The sequence below is a fragment of the Nyctibius grandis genome, chromosome 1 (assembly GCF_013368605.1).
Source record: "Nyctibius grandis isolate bNycGra1 chromosome 1, bNycGra1.pri, whole genome shotgun sequence".
In the NCBI taxonomy this organism is placed as follows: Eukaryota; Metazoa; Chordata; class Aves; order Nyctibiiformes; family Nyctibiidae; genus Nyctibius; species Nyctibius grandis.
In genome coordinates, this window is record NC_090658.1 from 41,000,870 (window position 1) to 41,020,891 (window position 20,022).

The 20,022-nt window shown below is 41.5% G+C and overlaps 2 protein-coding genes across 5 annotated transcripts in view; one reads left to right on the plus strand and one right to left on the minus strand.

Moving 5' to 3' along the window:
- Positions 1-17,507, plus strand: part of AKT3 (AKT serine/threonine kinase 3) — a 171,952-nt gene extending 154,445 nt beyond the window's left edge. For both annotated transcript variants that reach the window (XM_068408690.1, XM_068408607.1), the window contains exons 13-14: positions 7,116-7,218; positions 10,062-17,507. In XM_068408690.1, coding sequence (XP_068264791.1) covers positions 7,116-7,218; positions 10,062-10,147 — 189 coding nt within the window. In that variant the 3' untranslated portion in view covers positions 10,148-17,507. The remainder of the gene's footprint in view (positions 1-7,115; positions 7,219-10,061) is intronic.
- The window catches only part of SDCCAG8 (SHH signaling and ciliogenesis regulator SDCCAG8), a 116,126-nt gene continuing 112,619 nt past the window's right edge, over positions 16,516-20,022 (minus strand). For all 3 annotated transcript variants that reach the window (XM_068408472.1, XM_068408374.1, XM_068408318.1), the window contains one exon: positions 16,516-16,844. Coding sequence is in view for 2 of the 3 variants with exons in the window: in XM_068408374.1 (XP_068264475.1) it covers positions 16,824-16,844 (21 nt within the window). In the remaining variant the exon portion in view is untranslated. The remainder of the gene's footprint in view (positions 16,845-20,022) is intronic.

A 20,022-nucleotide genomic window follows, 5' to 3' on the forward strand; every position in this document is an offset into this window, starting at 1 on the left:
CCCATGTACCAGTACAAGTTGGGGACAGAGCTGTTGGAGAGCAGTGTAGGGGAAAGGGACCTGGGGGTCCTAGTGGACAACAGGATGACCATGAGCCAGCAGTGTGCCCTTGTGGCCAAGAAGGCCAATGGCATCCTGGGCTGTATTAGAAGGGGTGTGGTTAGTAGGTCGAGAGAGGTTCTCCTCCCCCTCTACTCTGCCCTGGTGAGGCCGCATCTGGAGTATTGTGTCCAGTTCTGGGCCCCTCAGTTCAAGAAGGACAGGGGACTGCTAGAGAGAGTCCAGCGCAGAGCCACAAAGATGATTAAGGGGGTGGAACATCTCCCTTATGAGGAGAGGCTGAGGGAGCTGGGTCTCTTTAGCTTAGAGAAGAGGAGACTGAGGGGTGACCTCATTAATGTTTATAAATATGTAAAGGGCAAGTGTCAAGAGGATGGAGCCAGGCTCTTCTCAGTGACATCCCTTGACAGGACAAGGGGCAATGGGTGCAAGCTGGAGCACAGGAGGTTCCACTTAAATTTGAGGAAAAACTTCTTTACTGTAAGGGTGACCGAACACTGGAACAGGCTGCCCAGAGAGGTTGTGGAGTCTCCTTCTCTGGAGACATTCAAAACCCGCCTGGACGCGTTCCTGTGTGATATGGTCTAGGCAATCCTGCCCCGGCAGGGGGATTGGACTAGATGATCTTTCGAGGTCCCTTCCAATCCCTAACATTCTGTGATTCTGTGTGATTCTGTGAAATACGAAGGCGTATCTCAGTGATGTGACCCCATTCTCTTCTCACAGTATAATTTATTTTTTCCACCATTCTGATTAGGCTAATCTGTCTCTTCTGTTTGATTCTTGAAAATAACAACTTTGCAGTTTTTGTTCTCCAGGAAAGTTTAAGGTAGATGAAAGTTTGATTTCTGGACATCAAATCATGAATGCTTAATTACCAATACTTAATTAACTTCCATAGTCAGAAAGAACTGTAACATTTGACATAGTGTTTGACATATGTCAGACTTGTATAATAAACTAGGTTGAAATACAGCATATGATGACAATACAAGGAATTATTGAAATACCTGTTTTGTAGTTATTTTTATAATAAATTTTCAAAATACATAAGCTGTGAGAAATGCAGAATTCATCTCACATTGTAATGTATGAATAAAGAAGAGGCATATGTGTTGGGATGTGGCAGTGATTTCTTTTAATTGGACAACTTGGAATGTCATACTGAAGTTGAATCATAAGTAAGATTCAAATAGTTATTCATTTTGAGTAAAACCTGAAATTGAACAACAGTGCACACTCTTTAGTATCTATATGATAACATAAAGAATGATCGTGTTTGGGAATTTGGAGATTATAATCTAATTATCTAGTTTATTTAAATGAATAATTCAGTGGGAATGGTGTATAGCTGCTCCTCTTACTCCTTTCACACTATCTCAGAGTACTATTCAGCTGCAGTCTGTTCGTGGATGAGATTCTTATGGTAGTGTTAATTTTGAGTTAATTGGAAGGAAAATTCCCTTTAAATTAAAAGAAGGAAGATCAGGTTGTTGTTCTTAAGCATCATATTTTTCATTTGGCAGATCAAGCGCTTCAAGTGCATCACAGTTACTTTGAAGCAGCTTCAGCCACTTCCTATACAACACCAAGACAAATGATTCCTGTCAGATTATCTGTGAGCAAATAATGTTATGTATTTTCTCTCATACTGAAGTATTTGTGCAGTTGTTCAGTAAGCGTGAGAAAGCTCAAGGTGTAGGATAGAGCCTGTCTGTTCATCTCTGTGTGACTGTAACCGTCAGGTACTGTCCCTGCCCCTTTCCTTCCCCCGAGAGATGGGTGGCAAGTTTCCCAGGTCTTGAACTGTGGAAAAACAGTGGTGTTTCTCACACGCTGCTCTCGATGGATGCCAAATGGAAATGCCATTCACTGGAGATAATAAAGACACTTAGAATTTGATACTGCTTCTGCTGTCATTTCTAACACCAAGCCTTGGAAATGGTCGGGGCAGATTCACCTTGACAGATGGGTGTGAAATTGGATTTTTGTCTTGAATATCAGCTCTTATAGTCAGTGAACTCACACTGAGTTTAGACTTTTATTTCCTTGTTTGTACACACACACACACACACACACACACACACGTATATATGTGTGAGTGTGTGTGTAATGCATGAACACAGAAAATCTATATTTCTGGTCCTTTGATTAAATTGCTAGGTGCTGAAGGTGCAGTCTTCTCTCTGGTTCGAGTGTGTTCTGCCTGAATTTGCACAGATTGCTTGAGGAGGAAAATCGTCCTGTAGTAAACCTTGGCAACCGGGCCTGAGCAGTGCAATTTTCATGCAGAGTGACAGGGGCTGTGCTTAACAAAAGCTTGTCTTACTCCTTTTTGGTGCAGGTTACTGGGTCTGCCTTGCGGGGCTCACATTACTCTTGGACTTTCTGACTTCTCAGGTCAGAAGTGGGGAAAAGCTGTGGCGATAGCAGCTGGATACCATTTCCTTGTGGCACCAAACATGAAATGCTGCTGGGTGTAGAGAGGCACCTTCATGTTGTGATCATCAGAGCTGTAGTTAATGTTAGGTGTTTTGTTCTTTGTCATTGAGCCTCAGCTTCAGTCTCCCTTGGGATGTATGGAGAAGCTTCTGAGTTGTTATTCAGGCTCTGTGTCAATTTAAGTGGTTATCTCTGCAGCAGTTGCACCTTATTTGTCTTTCTAATGGTTTCATTACAGCTGAAAGTTGCGGAGATTTTGCTTTCTGTTTTTAAATAAAAACTGACAATTACTGAACAAAGGTGGCACCCCTCCAGAAAGATGATTGCCAAGTTTCTGTAGCATGGCCTGGCACGTTGGTGACATGGCTTACAAAATCTGTCTTGAATGGCTCTGTCTCCAGTGATGTTGAAGTACTGTGTCCCTCTGCGTACACTTGCGTGCATCATTTATACCATACTCTGTGCTTCTGCTTTGTCTGAAGGGTTATTAGAAAAGGATTTCTTACTTCATTCCTCTCATTTTCTTCTGGAGGTGATGCCTGAGCTCCGTGTGCCACTTCCTCATTTTTTGACAAGAATTCTGCAGGAACCAGTAAGTTATTTTAGAGGTTCTCCCATTAGAATTGGGAGTGTGTCTTGCAAGTGTCCCAACAATTACATGAAGGTCAGAGAAAGAATTTACTTGAGGGAGGGGGAGGTGTGCCTTTGGTGGCAGATCAGGAGTCTGGAGTGGAATGTCCACAAGACTTTAGCCACGGTTGGTTTGGTGTAGGTGGGATAGAACAGATCAAAAGGGGCGGTCCCCAGTTCTGGCTGTCCTCGCAGCTGTGCTGGTGGAAATGATTCTGTGAAGCAAGGAGGCAAAGTGTACAGAAAGAATTAAGAAACCTTCCTGCTGCTCTCTGTTGAGTTGTATCCTTATGTCTTAATCTCACCTACCGTTTCCTCTTTTCCGTAGGCTGTAGGGGATGGTTGGTGTATGTGAGGGCAGAGCTTGTATAAATACCAGTGTAAGCTGTTGTGGAGAGCCACATGGCCACAGTTTGTTTTTGCAGTCACTGAAGTTTCCGACTGCTTTTAATGTCCAGGATATGAAAGGTACTGCTGTAAGATGAATGAATCCTAAAACACTGGTGACATAAATTTGCATTGGGTTCCTCTCTCTGGTTACAGCCTGGAATTTCATGTGTTTTACTAGTTTCATTTCCCCAGACAGCTAAACTTCAGCCCTAACTGGAATTTTTGACAGCTGACTTACTGGATGCTATTGATAAACAGTTTTCTATTAAGCCTAGCTACTGAGCGTCGAATTGGAACACCAACTTCCTGCCATCACTGGTGAATTTTGTTTTAATGGTGCTTTTCATACCTGTTTGAAATTGTTACTGTAATTATTTGTTCCTTAAGAGTAATTTAGTACTGTGCTTCTCTTCCTAAAATAAAGTTTTTGAAGTAGTTTCATAACCATTACTATTGCAGATAGATGGAGGGAACAAGGAGGTGATCTAAAGTTGTAGAGAGGCCTGTTCATTTCAGTGGACAAAAAAAAAAGGGAAAAAACCCCTGAGTAAACCAGTCATTAGCCAGTAAGTTTTTGAGGAAGAACTTGTCAGCTAATGCATAATCTTTTTCCTCTCCAGCTGCAGATCCATACATTGCTATGTATTATGATCTTACCCTGCCCTTCCTTTTGTTTTTCATTTACTTTGACCTAAATCACAGTTGTTAAAGACTGCAGAGTGAGTGTTTTCTCCTTCATGTAGTAGTTGTAGCATGAAAGGTCTCTGGTTTACTTCATAGCAAGAATGGTTTGTTCTACTGGAGACGTGTATTGCACCATTGGAAAGACATTGTTTCTTGTGCTTGACTTTAGAAACAAGAAAATTTTTCTTAGGCTTGTATTTTCATGTGGAAAGTTTTAATTCTTGTGAAATGGCATTTTTTGTTTCTGATCTGGAAAAATGATCCCAATTGGGAAGTAGTAAAATTGTTGTAATATCTTGTTATCTAATGGATTTTTTTCATACTGAATTTATCTAATGTTTACTTCAGTTGTTGAGAACTGTGAAAGTGTCTTTTAAAAGGATGTGCAGTGGCGGTCACTTGGCTTTGAGTAGAGTATGTTACTTGGCTTCATGTAATTTTTTTTTTTTTTTACTTTCTGAGTGTTCTTCTCTGAGACAAAAAATGAGAAAAATAGCAGCGTGCGATGCCATCTAAGCACTAGAGTTAACTCTGTGCTCAGAAATTGTGTGGCTGCTTTGCTGGTGGGATGTACAACTTTGGAAATCTGTTTTAATAGTGCAGAACTGATTGGGATGGCCAGGACACTTACAAAAATAATTTTCGTAAAAGTGCAGGGAATTTGTACAATAGAACAGAATACTTTGTTGTTAAACACTGGATGTAACTGGATTTATACCTGGAAGATTCTTCTGATGTTGAGTTTATATATGTTAGCTCCTTAAGCATTTATCCTACAATGCCCAAAACCTTTACTTCAAACACCCCCCTGCTGTTGTATGTTTTCCATTCAGGAAAATGTAAGGGAAAACTGAATTTAGTTCTGTAAAAGTATTAATCAGATTTATTGTACTGTTTTAAGTATATGCAAGTGATAGATTTATTTTTGCTTAATAATTGCTTGGACTGTTACTGAAGATTTGGATCAGATAAAATAGAGCTCTTAGTATATGCTCAAAAGGACAAATAAATTGTTGCAGGGAGAAAAGAGTCAAATTGTTGAATCAAGGGTAATGCTGAAGGACTTGTAGCTGTATCGTGGGAGGGACGCTGTAAGAATCTGCTCCCACGTCCAAAGAACCACCCAGCGTTCTGGTGTGGTTCTCATATTGCAAGGTACAATACAGTGAGGATATCTTTCTCCAGCTAACACGGCTTTCACGTTACCAGCTGTCAGTGTAATATGTCCTATGGGAGAGGGAAAACATGAAAAGAACTGAGTGGCAGTTTTCAGCCTGGATTTGGAAACAATGGAAGTTTGTGTGTGCATTTGTAATGGTGATAAAAAATGGAGATAAGTTTTATGTGAGTGTATGCACCTACACGTGCTTTTGTTTATTTTTTTTTTGCTGTTGTCTTGCTGTTTAAGTGCCTCATTTTTATGCACTTTACCACATTTTAATAATTTATGCCTCATCCCAACCTGTAAAGTATTAGGAATTAATTATTTTCAGGATAGAGATCTACTGTGAAGAGCATCTTGTTGAAAGCCTGCTTTCTTTGGCTGGTTGTGCAGCAGTACATACTTACCCAGTCTAGTCTTCATAGGGCAGGCGAGCGTTTTTGGATGGCTCTATTTGTGGGTTGTGTAGTTTCCTTTGGTTAGCACTAAGATCCAGAGCTGCTTCTAACATTCACCGGTTCATGCAGATCTTTCCAAGCTGTACAAAAACCAAAAAGAGTCTGTGCATTGAACATAGTAAAATAATGAAGAGTCTTACTATTGTAAAAAATTATCACCAAAAAGAAGAGTTTCTGCAATGTACATCGTGTATTGTAAATTGTGTCTAGTGCATTGAAGTTGGTGAGGGGAGGGGGTTTAACAGCAGTTCTGCTTCCTTTGCTGTGGGGTAAATGAACAAATTAATTGTTTGGTGTTGGTGTTCTAGAGGAGAGAGAACATGAAACTAGTGAACCCACACGCAAGCTCTGATAATATCAGTGAGCAATAATGTAACCTGTTGTATAGAAAGGGAAATTGATACTCTGTCTTCAGGGTGTGTGTTTTAAATTGCGTATGAGGAGATAACACCAAAGGGCTCCAAGGTACAAACCAAAACGTTGTCACCCCACCCTACCCCCATTTGCAATATCATACACACTAAACTGCTGTATCGTTTTGGGTTGGCACCATGCAGTGTGATGTTCCATACTGAATATGCCTTCCAGTTAAACTCCTTGGCCTGTAGGCGGTTGTTCTGGAGGAGAACGTGGATGGATAGCAAGGCTGGTTCAAAAGAGGGGCAAGGAAGTCCTGCCTGTGAGCTGTGAGCAAATACTTGTGATTTGCTGTTGGGAAATACCACACTGTACTATGAGAGCAGAAGGCAGGATTAGGTCCAGCAACCCACTTAAGCATGAACTGGCCTTTTTTCAAATACAAAATTTATTTTCACATTCACATAATTTCTTCTACAGGTAAGTTCGGATGTAGGCCTTAACCCTGAAAAAAAAAAAAGCATCGTGCTTGCTATACTCTTTGTGTAGTCCTTTTTGCCTTAGCTATTTATACCACCCAGTTGTGGTGAAGTGCCTAGAGGTACCTTTGCCTGACATCTATGAGGGTAATTAGAATGGCCTGAAAACTTTCTAGATAATTATCTTTATGCAGCTCAAATTTGCTACAAGTCGTGTGAGAGTGATACTTGGAATGTAGCTGTGCTGTGCTATTAGCTAGATTCTGAACTAGTATTTTTGCGATTGACTCTAATGGCTTCTATCTCTTACTAGAAGTTAGAGACTCAGATGCCTCTCCACAGACCTACTTGTTTGATCTGGGGTGTAGGGAAAAAGAACTTACTTGTTTTGCTGGTAGTAATTTGGCTGGTTTCAGGTATAGTAATTCCATTTTGTTTCTTGGTCCCTTTCAGCTTGTACCTCCTTTTAAACCTCAAGTGACATCTGAGACAGACACCAGGTATTTTGATGAAGAATTTACAGCTCAGACTATTACAATAACGCCGCCTGAAAAATGTAAGTCAGAAATTATACATAAGCATAACTTTAAAATAATCAGTTTATCATAAAGCACTGTGTAAGGTTTTTTCTGTTTGAATGGAAAAGCTAATCTCACTGTTACTAATAAAAATCTTCTTATGGAAGTATGTAAGAGTAACTCTCAATGACAGTGTTCTTTTAAAGAAGGAGTAATTACAAAGCTTAGAATATTAGATCACTCTGGGTTGAGTTTTGGGGGCGTTTTTGGTGTGGATTTATTTGTTTTGGTTTTGTTTTGTTTTGTTTGCTTTTTAAATAAGAGAAAACACCAGCTTCAAATGTTTGCTGGTTGGCGGTCAGTGTCCCAGTTCCGCAAAGTACTTGGAACACGGACCTTGCTTTAAGCATGCGGATGCTGCTAGTAGCTACAGAGAGTTGTCTAGGTATAGTGAGTTAGGCATGTTTTAAAATACTTTGAAGATGAAAAGAAAAAAAAAGAGCTGCCAGACACAAGTGGATGTCTCTTGCGTAGATATCAATTACTTGAAAATGAAATTTCCTATCAAGTCCTGTGCTTCAGCAGAGCTCTAAAAGAAGTTATTAATACAGATGTAACTGCTGCACTGGGCCTTGCACGGAGTTTGTTTGCTGGAGTGAATGTCATTTCACCACAGTTTGTGTTTTTGTCATCTTCTGCTACACACACAAGAATCATGATCTGGTTAAGCTAGGGCTTAACAGAGTTACTTATCAAGCCAGAGCAGTTAAAATCTTGCTGCTGAGTTCTTGAATGAATTTGATTTCTAAGTGAGATTTTTTTTTTAAAATTGGAGGATGAGGAAGGAGGATCACAAAAGTAGACAATAAAGGCTATAGTTAAGGTTGATTACCCTTTCATAGAGCTAGCTCGTTTTTTGTTGTTTTAGGATTCCGAGGTTTAGGTGCAGTTTTCTGTTGGTATATAGATCTGGAGTATTTTCTGGATTTTGCATTTTTAGTGTTTGAACAGAGTCATTTAAGTGATTTTAAGTCTTCCTGCTGTGAATAAAATAACCCTTTCTTCTCCCATCTATCTTGATTAGAATTTGTTCATATTTATAATTTGAACAAATTTTGCTAAAATTTGGATTGACTTGGAGTCTGTTGGTTCAATGTCATAAAGTCTTGATCTCTTGAAACTCCACATATGCAATGAGAATGGCTCTTTATCATTTGAAGGTTGAAGCAATACAAAATATGTGTCTGCTACCAAGACTTCAGCTTTAAATTCATTGAATTCAGAGTAGGTGATCAGTACCAATGCAGGGAAATGAGCTACCCACCTGAAGTACCTGTTGTAGCCTCTGGTAATTGTCTGGGTGCTGCAGCATGAAACTTAGCATGGGCTGCAACCCAACCCAAATCATAAGAATAATAAAATGAGGGGTAATGACCAGCGGCAGTGCCAAGATCAGCTGCGGCGTTGCTGATGTGGAAAGCCCTCCCAGAGAGCTGGCAGGGCTGCCTCACCTGAGGCTGTGGTAAGTAGCATTGCCAGCAGCACAAAGGTGAATCTTCTCTTGTGCCAGGTAGATCTGGAAAACTGCTGCCATTTCTAGTGCACTGAAGTGGTTCAAGGACCACGTGGGGTTTTCCCTTTTCTGGGTATTGGAACAGGAAATTATTTTAAATTATTTTTCTTTTAAGATTTACAAATAATTATATTATCTACAATATGGTATCACCTCTGCCTGATGTGATTATGCAGAAAGGGGTTAAAATGTGTTTTAGGGATGGAGGGTTGGTAACTGTGTATCAAGAAAGTTGCTGCTGAGCTTAAAGATCTTTTATAGTTACAGAAATAATTTTCATAACATTTAGGCCAGTTATTTAGATATCAAAGTTTTACGAATCACGCTAAGTGAATAATGAAACTATATCTTCTATCTACAGTGATCAGACTGATAGCAAGACAAACAAGCTCTGTACATTAACCTAATTTAAATTGACAGTGTAAAAGGGAGATTGTATTTGAAGTTACAGAAATGAGAGGCACTGTTGAAGTCAAGCAGCCCAATCGTAGCAATTGCTCAAACCTGCATTAACTCTAGTTTTCATATGTAGAATATATGAAGATACAAATGATACAGAATTCTGAAAGGTTGCATATAAATACATTGTTAGAATAACAGTTTCAATAGGAGTCTTTAAGGGTAAGCACTGTTAAAAAATCTATGTGAAAATGTAGATCAAATTCTCAGAGTTAGGCAACATCTGGTGCCTGGTTTCCATTGGCACTGCAGAAATTATGTAAATAAAAATATTTATGAATTTGGCTTAGTCCGTGTTTCCTCTGATCCCAGTAAATACTGTAAAAATAAATAGTTTACTAAAAAATAATATGTAAGAATTTAAACACATAGAACCTGCATGAATTGTTCATTTTGTAGCTGTTTTTCCTTTTAACTCCTTTTGAAATGGAGGAATATTTAAATATGTCTACAGTAAGATTATAATTTCCTGAACTCAGTTTAAGAAACAATGAAAACTGGCTGCTTCGATCAGCGATCAGCTTCTGTGCTACCTGAAGCTAGATGTGCTGGCATGTTTTGATTAGCCTAGAACCAGGTAGTAATGGGTGGAGTTCTCAGGTGACAGTCATAATAAAACAAACCAAGCAACCAACCAACCCGCCCTGAAATAAATGGTGCCTTATCAAGAGGGCATCCTTTCAGTGAGCGTCATTCTACCGTATGAGCATAAGCTTACGTGAATAAAGTCTTACTTTAACTTGAGCCTTCAACTTCAGCACTGAAGCCTGAAAGATGTACTGCATATCAGGTGAATAATAAAATTGTATTGCAAATATAATGACATTTTGAACTCTTCCCTTAATACAGATGACGAGGATGGTATGGACTGCATGGACAATGAGAGGCGGCCGCATTTCCCCCAGTTTTCCTACTCTGCAAGTGGACGAGAATAACTTTTTTGTTCTGCTGCTTCACTGTCATCTTAGGTTTATCACTGAAAATGATTCCTGAACATCACCACCAGTACTAGATACTATTTAAGATAGCAGGGGCACTTTCAGAGACCATTCCAAATTGAATAACTTTCTTCCCCAAACCTACCTAAAATCCATTTTGGTTTTGCATGGAATACGAGATTTTCTCTACTATGCTCTCCTGCTGTTGCTGCTGCCCACAGTCTCAGTATAATAGCAACGTCAAGAAGTTACTAACAGTTTCTTTGAAGGTAGATGACTTGACTTTCAGCATTGTACACTTTGTGCACAAGTAGTCATCTATTTTTCCTCGCAGTGGAGGCTAAACAAAAAACGTGTTGGTCCAGCTTATCTTCTTCCAGAAGATGAATCACAATTGTAATTAGTCTAAAAGACTAGTCTATAACATTTTCTTGCACCTGTTTGCGCTGGTTAGAACAAGGAAACATAGGGGTGGTGATGTACATATGCAAGGTTTTTGTTAGGCATATCATTACTTGAAGCAGGTCTCTGTCATTAACATCTGGCTGGAATTTGTTTGGGAAACGTTTGAGAGAAGGACTTAAACTGTTGATATATATAAATATATATATATTATTTTTTAATTACTGTTGAATACTACAGAAGAAGCAGAAGGGCTGGGCTCACCCAGCCTGCCACTTAGAACTTCCAGGTTCATGTGCAATCACGGAGAATCGAACATTATACATGCAAGAAATGAAGGCATAAAAGCAGCAGCTGAAGTTGTTTAAGGGGTCTTATAATTTGCACCAGATAACATCTTTCTCATGCTTTTCTTTTTCTTTCATGATATACATCACCTCTGATGGCTGAAGAATGTAGACAGGCATAATGGTATTGCTTTCACCAAAATGTGTGCACCAAGGTAAACAGGTGTTTGCCTTACTCGTTTTTATTTTGAGTTTGTGAATTAGCTTTTTCTCCAGGTGTTTAACTCTGAATATTCTTTTTTTTTTTTGTTATACTGCAGTAGTATTTATTTTTAGAGATAAGGATTGTATGTGTCATGTTTGCAAATGCTGCTACATCTTAGATAGGACAGGCTTATAGCAGTTAATTTTGTAATATATGGAAGGACTGTACAAGCTGAAGGGAATAATGCACTTTTCTCCCACGTGGAAATTTTAACAAGGCTCTGAAATTTTACATACTGCTTAGAATCAGAATTGTGCAACTGAAATATACTGTCTTTTAATTGTTTGGCAATGGAGGTGAGGAATTCCAGCTTCATGTGCCAAAGGGTTAAAAACGAACAAAAAAGCTACATCTTGTGCTCCATTGAGGATAAACGTAATGTAAGAGCCTGACAGCACAACAGAAATTTCTGTTCTATATGAAGGAATTGCATTTGAACAATGAGACCACAGCGATTACAAGAAAAGCACTTTATTTTAATAATTAAAATAGTAAATTTCTGGGATCAGCCATTCTCCAGGAAGGTTTGCCCTCAACCAAAACAGTCGCGAAACCCAGCATGTTACACGTAACCGTGGTACCTGATTGACTGAATTTAAAACATCACAAGAAACGCTCCACTGATAGGAAAACGTCTTTCCATTTCCGAAGATCTGTATCTAACAGAATGTGTGCATAAACTTTAGCTTTGATCTTCAGCAATGATAATCTTAATAATAAACCCTTTGGTGCTAGGAGTTGGGACATCACGCCGTGCAGCGATAGCGTGCGCGCGCCCTTGCTAACGACGTCCGAAAACCCTGACTCCATGGGATTATCATTCGAAGTATCTCTGCGTTCGGATCTTGTTAGCTCCCACGAAGACTGTGATATCGCAGAGTATTACTGGTTGCGTTGTGTGAATGCGCAGATGAGTCTGAAAGGAGAGGTGTTCCTACGCAGATGCCCTTGCCTCTTGATGCGGATAGTTGAGTGCCCGAGCATGAAGCCCACTGCTGGCAGTGCATGTGCTGGGACAGTCAAGGGGTAGATGGGCATTTCAGCAAGGCAGCTAAAGATGCAGACTAATTTAGACAATTTTCCATGTTTCGTGTTTTATCTTTAGTAACGGGTGGATAATCAGTCAGAAATGTATCGTGGTGTATATTCTAACTACATAGGATCTCGTTCTGTCACCTTGTAACACTAAACACGTGTAGAGATTATCCCTCTACGGAGAGAGCGGAGCACAGCAAATGCGCTGCAGGTCTGTTCTGTGCCGGTAGTGTAGAGGTGTCTGCACTGACACAGTGAGTGAGTGACTGAAATAACCGAGTACTTAATAGACGGGCATTAATTAGTTCTCTGCGAAGGCCTCGTATATACAGACTAAAACTATGGTGATTCAAAATCTGTGTTACATGCCTGTGTTTTTTCCCCTATGTTTTCAGCTTGTAATAGCAATAAGTTTCTTGACACAGGGCACCTCTAGCTCATGACCAGCTGGCGCCGTGCCTCTGGCCAGCCGTTCCTCGCGTGCAGAAGAAACCCTGCGGTTAGCTCGCTGTCGCGTAGCTAGTTAGAATGCGGTTTGCAGTAAATACCTGTTGGTCAATTATTTGAAAACCTTTTAAGACTTCACTTTGCGTTGTATTGTCTGCCTTCCAACACGTCATTGATCAAGTTTATGCTACAGAGAGAGTCAGCGGCCACTTTGTGCTGCCTGGGCTTGGGGGATTCTCTCTCTCTTATCAGTGTTAGAAACGGCTGAAAGACAAATGGGCAAGTGGTGCGGAGAGAAACTTTGGAAGCTGCTCTTTTGCTGTTCGCAGTTGTGGTTGGCTTTGCACAGGAGGTGGTGGCTGGTTACCTTGGCGAGCCTTTCGAGCACAGTACGTTTCAGACTTTGACTCCAGCTTGTACTGACTTCCATGGCATACAGTATGCCCTCTTGTACTGCAGCCATCGCGGAGGAAATAGGTCATTTCTGTTTGGATTTGGGCAGTTTTGCGCACAGCTTCGCTTTCCACACTAATCCATCTTCCAGTACATTCCTGTTGCTTAAAGAACATTTATTCCAGTGTTGTTTTACTTTTTTTTCCATCTTTACTTGTGGCTTCTTAAAGCTGACTGTTCTTGCAGGGGCCATGTGCTTCTCCTAGAGTATAAAAGTAAGGTCTTTCCTTACTAACTGCAGGGTCTATATATTACACCTCAATGTACACACTTTGCTGCTACTGTTTGTACTGTCTACAGTAGAATTTCCTTATCTTGCTCCTGGTAGTGCATTACAGGCAAGCATGAAATGTAAAGTATTTATTTAAATAAAAACCTCTAAATTGGTAATTGAATTACCTCCCTGTAGCTTTAGAGTTTGTGACGTTTCTTGACCTTGCTAGTTCTTTCATTAGATCCATGCAAGATCTAGTCATATGGTTAAGGATATTAAGCAGACACGACTATGAACCCAAGAAACCGTATTACTGTTGGTCATACTTAAACTGTTTATTTCCTTAAGTATATGACCCACAAGGATGTGAAATAACTACAAGAAACTGTTTTTGTACACTGTACATCCTTAGTATTTTTACACGTATATGATAGGGATGCACATTATTTTCCTTCGTACAGACAGCTTAAATAAAGCACTATGTCAATCTGCTACTTCTGTGGTTTTTAATGCTAATTTGTTCTGGAGGTTTGTAAATATATATATAGAGATAAGTTCAAGCTTGCCACAAAGGACGTATTTTTTTATATCTGCACATTACTATTAAATATCTTAGAGGATAAAATTCCTGATGTGTTCTGCATCACAGAAAGAAAAACTGAAATGAGAAGGCTATATTGCAGATTACAAAAGATTTCTCAAGTTTTGGGTTAAATATTTACTTCATATTTTAAAGTAATTTTATATAGGTTAGATGTTTCAATCCTGAAATGCACAAAGACTTTACTTAATTTCTTCCTACAAGAAAGTGTACATCGTTATTTTTTTATCACTGTATATATAATGATCTGTGCATGTTTAGTTACACGTTTTATTTGCTGTGAAGTCCTAGTGATAACTGTAACTCGCTGTGACGTATTTCAGATACTGGGTGATCAGTTTCAGCTTGTAAATTATTAAGTTACAGTATTGTCAAAAAGAAAAAGTTTTTATGACTAAGCAAGATGTATCTGTGCTTTGGACCCAGGCTGTTTCCATACAGGCAGTTCATGTTAACTCTGCGAGGTGTATGTCACTTGTAAACTTGGGTTACACTTTTGAAGTAATGATTACACAGGGCTACGCTCCTGTCAGAACGCCCACGATTTAAGTGATTTATCATCTAATGAAATTCATAGCCTGACATCCCGTAGCTAGGTAATGTGCCTGCGTAAGGAGAGGAAAAAAAGGGAAGGTGGGATGTGCAGGGCGCCTCAGAGTGGGACTCTGTGAAGCCTGCAAGCTGGTCCAGGCCTGTTTGAACCAGCTGGTCAGGAGGGCTGAGTGTCCCTAAAGCAGGTGGTCATCTGGGTTTTAGCTCAGTTCTCCAACATGAACGCTTCCCTGGAATGGAGGTGCTTCATCCAGGTCTCAGGTTTTTTCCTTTTTTTTTTTTCCATCTGTTTTTTTTTCTCCCCCACCTTGTAGTAGGAAAGAGTATGAGACAGCCAGCCCGTAGTTCAGTAGTATGAGGAGATGAGTGACCAGGACTTGGCGGCGGCAGCGGCAGGACTGTCTGGTCAGGCTGCATCCCACATCGTGGGATCACGCTCTGGCTGTGGATGTGGGACTTCCTGGGTTCGATTGCCTGGTCTCACACTTGTAAAATTTGTAAAACTTAAGGATTTTGTGCCTAAGTAGAAGGCGAGGGAGGAGGGAAACCTGAGACAGGTAGACCTGGTGCTGTCCGTACTTAAATGACTAATTAATTGCTACAGCGTAGCTGCTGCAGAGAAATTGATTCCTTCTAGACTCCGAGAACCATAATGAATTGAGCCTACCCCTGGGATGAGTATGAAAACCTCCCTCCAGTTGCATATACTCGCAGCCCAGGATGCTTTGTTGAAATCAGAGGCACGCATACACATGGGTGGGTGGCAGCAGTGCTCTGCTCGCAGCCACCTGGTAGGTGAGGTGAGTCCAGAAAGGTTGAGGGTCCAGCTGTGCCTCAGGCTGGGGCAGGGCAGCTCCAGGATCTCAGTGAAGCCTAAGTGTTGGGACTAAGTGCCCAAGTTCCCTTGTGTGCGTCGCCTATTTAAACACAGGTTTATGCTGTGGAATAATAAAAAAAATAAATTAAAAAAAAAAAACTTTGCATATTCCTACATTTATAAATGTATATTCTTACCTGTGTAACTATCCATAAAGCAGTGACACTTAAAAAATTGTCAACCTGATTATTGTGGAGAACCCAGAGTTTGACTAGAGAGGACTTTCCTCCATCAGGCTTTCTCGTCCCTAAAGAACTGAGGCCATTTTAAGCATGTTTATTGTCATACGGGTGAAGCGGTTCTGGGAGGAGATCAGATATGTTTGGTAGTTTAATACAGCAGGAAATTGAAAGAGGGAGGAAAAACCACTTTGATGTTAGGGCTGTACCACTAATAATCCTTCAAATACAAGGGAAGGAGAGATTATGTCCCACTGCAAACGGTAACTTCTTGCATGTGTTGTTGCTCCTATTAGTGTTACATTTTGTGTCTTCTTGCTGGCTGGGTAGCTGTGTTAATGGGGAACTGTTCTTTGCCCTTTTTTTTCCCCTTTACTAGTGCAATTCTGCACCTACACTGAAGATAATAGATGTAGAAACTTTTTTCTTATATACTTAGTTTACCCTACACTCGTCCAGCAAAAGATTCAGATTCTTTCTGAAAGCGCCTGGTATTTGGAAAATAACTTTTGAAAACACACAGTTTTAAAAACAGTGCACAGTTAACCAGAAAGAAAGCCCTCTGAACGTATCCTCCAAACCTTTTGAGTTCAATAATTTGAAATCAAGGTCAGCTGATGCCCATCCTTGAGGCTGCTCAATATTTGCTGGTGGAAGAGTCTAACATCACCACTTCATTGCTGAGAGCCAGACACCTCACTTACAGCTTAGCCTTCACTGACTAAGGGTTTCCTTTGCTTTAAAGGCTTTATCCAGTGAATGTTGTGAAGGGAAACCTGCCCTGTGGAAATTCTTCCACATTATATGGAATATTTCGCCATCATTCTTATGCTTTTCTGATGGATAAATAAGTAGTTGTTGGGACTCTCACTTTTGAATAAAAAGTGACAAATACCTTGTAAAAATAAAGTTCCCAGGTAGCTTCTGGTAATGAGTTTATAGACAGGAGGGCAGGGACAAACAGTCCCCTTCGCCTTCCTCATGCTGCACATGCTTTCCCTTGAATTCAAAAGGCAGAACCAGGAAAAAAAGAATCCAATTAAGTTTATTGGTATTTCAGTCTGTAAATAAGACATCTAGTTCAGTTATAAAAATAGATAAAAACATTTTATAAAAAAAGGTACAAATTATGAATTAAGTCCACGCTACGTAATAGCTGTCCACGCTGGCTTGCAAGCCTAGCCTTTGCAGAAAAGGCTTAGCTGTCTTCCTGCGTGTCCTGCCAGTGTGGTAGGCTGGTAATGCTTCAAAATATTTATGATTCTGTAGTTAAAAACAGATATAGACCAGTCGAAATTAGCCACCAAGTGTGCCTGTTTCCTGCAGGGGTGCCTTGGGTGAGCCTCAGCCAAGCCCAAGTTTCAGCTGGGTGCAGAGCAGACCTGAAAGATAAAAGAAAGAGACGGGTGTGTAAGTAAGCAAGCAGCCTGCATCGCATTGCTTGTGTTTCTTATTTGTGTCACTTCAGCCTGCGGGCGAGTTCTTAGAAGAGAAATACGCCAACGGTTAAGGCTGTGGTAATGCAGCGTAAACACATGCTGCTTCCTGCGGGCCTGCTGTCCTCACCTCCTCCTGAGCTCAGAAGTCTTTCAGGTAGCAAGAACACGAGCTATTTGATTTCTGAAAAACAGGATCTCCATGCGCCTTAGACATGGCTGATGTTTAGCAGTAAATAACTGAGCTGTTGTTTTGGGGCACGTCTAAGATCCTGCCCCTTCTCCTTTCCAGGAAGGAGGTGGCAGATTTGTGCCAGAGCCTGGTTACTGTGAATCATACAGCGTGTGCATGGGGTGGGCAGCTGCAGCCAAGTGGGAAGCTGCTGCCTGGGTGCGGGTAGGAAAGCTCGGGTGGGAAGGGGAATCCGCAGTTTCGAAGCTCTCACATAGCAATTGTGCTTCCTTGGTAGTGCTTCAGGCCTGAATTAAGAGCGAGACATCAAACTATTGGAGCTGGGGGAGCTACCTAGAATTAAGCCACTGGAGCTCTAAAATTTGAATTTAAGAGATGTAAATGACCTCAGAAATAAAAATAAAGTTTCTACTTTGGCTGGTTTTGCACTAGAGAACTAAAGGATTTTGCCTTTTTTTTTTTTTTTCTTCCTTAGTTGGTAAGGCAATTAGGGCTGCGTTAAAAAAGGAGAATTTATGAAGCTACAGCTCATTAAAGAATTAATTAAAAACAATAACATGGTACTTTTCTCCCCAAAATATATGCACCAACACCAGCTGCTACAGTTGTGTCTGCAACCAGTGCAAGGAAGAATGACCCACAGCCCCAGAAAGCCTTGGGTCCTGAATTCAGTGTCAGTGACTGATTAGGGACAGCCAGGGGAAACCTGTTCCGTGCTGCAGTAACCCCCAGCATTACGGCCAGTGCTGGAGTACAGGCAGAGATTAAAAAGGCAAAAAAAACCCACCCCAAACACTCGGCTCCTGAAGAACATCCCCAACCATCCTCTGCCACGCAGCTACCCTTGGTGGCCCAGTTGATAGCCCGATGTGTTCGCTCACTGCTCTCCCCCCTCACTACGAAGGGTGAACGCGCCCAGCTGTACCCCAAGGGAGAGATTCTCCTCCTTTTTAGGCACCCCTTTTCAGGCAGTAGCATTTCCTACGACCCAACTTCAAAACAATTCTACCCTGGAAATGTCATACTATCATACATGCCTCTAACTCAAAAGCTGTCATTTTTATTTCTTGTCTCCTACAGCCACACAAAGGAGTTCATTAGCCCTGCCTGTATGCATATGTGTAAACCTGTTAGGTACCAATATGTCCACCCTACAGCCTCAGGGGTGCCTCCATGTCTTTCGTCACCACAGTTACCCAGTGTTAATGCTTTGTGAGATGCTGAACCTCAGCTTGACTGAAGTAGCAGGCTTGTCTCCACCTCACTGTGCCCAGGCCTCAGCTGCTTTAAAAATAAAGCACAAATCCAGGCAACGTCTCTGTGCCCCACTGTACAACAGCCTGGATGCTAAAGTGGTCATTTGAGGCATGCAGGTCTCTAACTAAATGGACACAAATCAGTCACTCCTAATGTCCAGGTGATTGCAGAATGAGTTAGTCACTGAATAGTCAGGGGCAGGGGCCCTCCCCGTCTTAAAGTTCCTCGTCCTCCCAACAGTACTTTGACAGCCAGCGAGCAGAGCTCTGCAGCACAAATTGCCCAAGTTCCTCCTGGCACTCCCTCCCCTCAGTGGCAGCTGGTTTAACGGGCTGGGTGGGTATTCTTAGGTGTACAAGTTGGAAGTTTTCATAGGAGCAGAACCATGGACATCTCAATGGTTTAATTGCTGTTAACAATATTCATAATGGAGCTTCTACTTTGGGTAGAAAACACTCAGGTGGCTAAGGTGCCTCAGTCCTCATTTGCATAGCTGCAAAACCCAAGGTAGAGCTCTCAGGAGGGTCAAGTTTAGCTCCTGAGCTGCTCCCCAGCTTTGCCCACTGGCCAGACACGGCACAGGAAGTACAGGCCAGATTCACAAACAGCTGCAGATTCACAAAGAGCTAAATACTGGGTGATGCAGCACTTGAAGTGTCATGTCAGGGCAGTCAGACATCAAGCAGTATCTTTCTTGATATCTGGCTATATTCTACCTGTATCCACTCCTGTCGTAGTTTAACTTTCACCAGCTCTGACTAAACTCCATCCAAGGAGTAATGCAGACTTTCCTTTCACCTGCTTAAAAAACAACCAACCAACCAACCAAGCCCTGTCTGTGGAATGTCACTGGTTGTTACAAATACCTGGCACAGGCACTATTTTTGTGCATTTAGACTACAGTAAAAAAAAAACCAAACTCTCCCCCAACAACCTAAGCAGTCTTCAGGTCTCCTGAAGAATGGTTGAGGGCTGTGTAAGGATCAGCCTGAATCACTCCTGACATCAGAGCTGGATGAGCTACTTGTTTTCTGGACAGAAAGCTCCCCTTCTGTAACATACAATGAAAAAAAAAAAAAGCAAATAGGGTGCCTGGGAGCACGTCAAGCACTGCATTTGCTGCTGGGACCTCGCTGAAAATTCATGCTGATATAAGGAAACAAAGAAAATCACCGCTCAGGAACAGCTGGAATTCTGACAGTGCCTCCCACTGAGCGACTAGAGGGGCAAGGATGTGAATATAGGCACAGGTGAGTATATTTTAACTTCTGTTGTGAAGAAAGGTGGTCTGTTCACAGACACGCTCACCCTGAAAAAGACACCTGTAATGAGGGAGGGGATAGTTTTAGTGGCTTGGCCATAAGGAGAGCACAGGGAGAGCATGGGTCCCTGCCAGGGAGGGTCTGGCTTGCAGGAGATCTTCAGGGGGGAAGGCAGAGCAGCAGCGTAGGACGACAGCCCTAGCTGGAGGTACTCCCAAAGGTCCGGATCCTGTCTGCGCTCGCACTGGCTCAGCTGGCCAGCAGCCTGTCCCGGCAGCTGGGGGCTGCGAGGGGATTAGCAACTGGGACAAATTTCTGTCACGCTGATGGACACCAAGGCAGATCCCGCAAGTGAGGAGCATCCAGCTTTCAGAAACATACACTGGGTGGGCAGCACTGAGGGCTCTAGGAA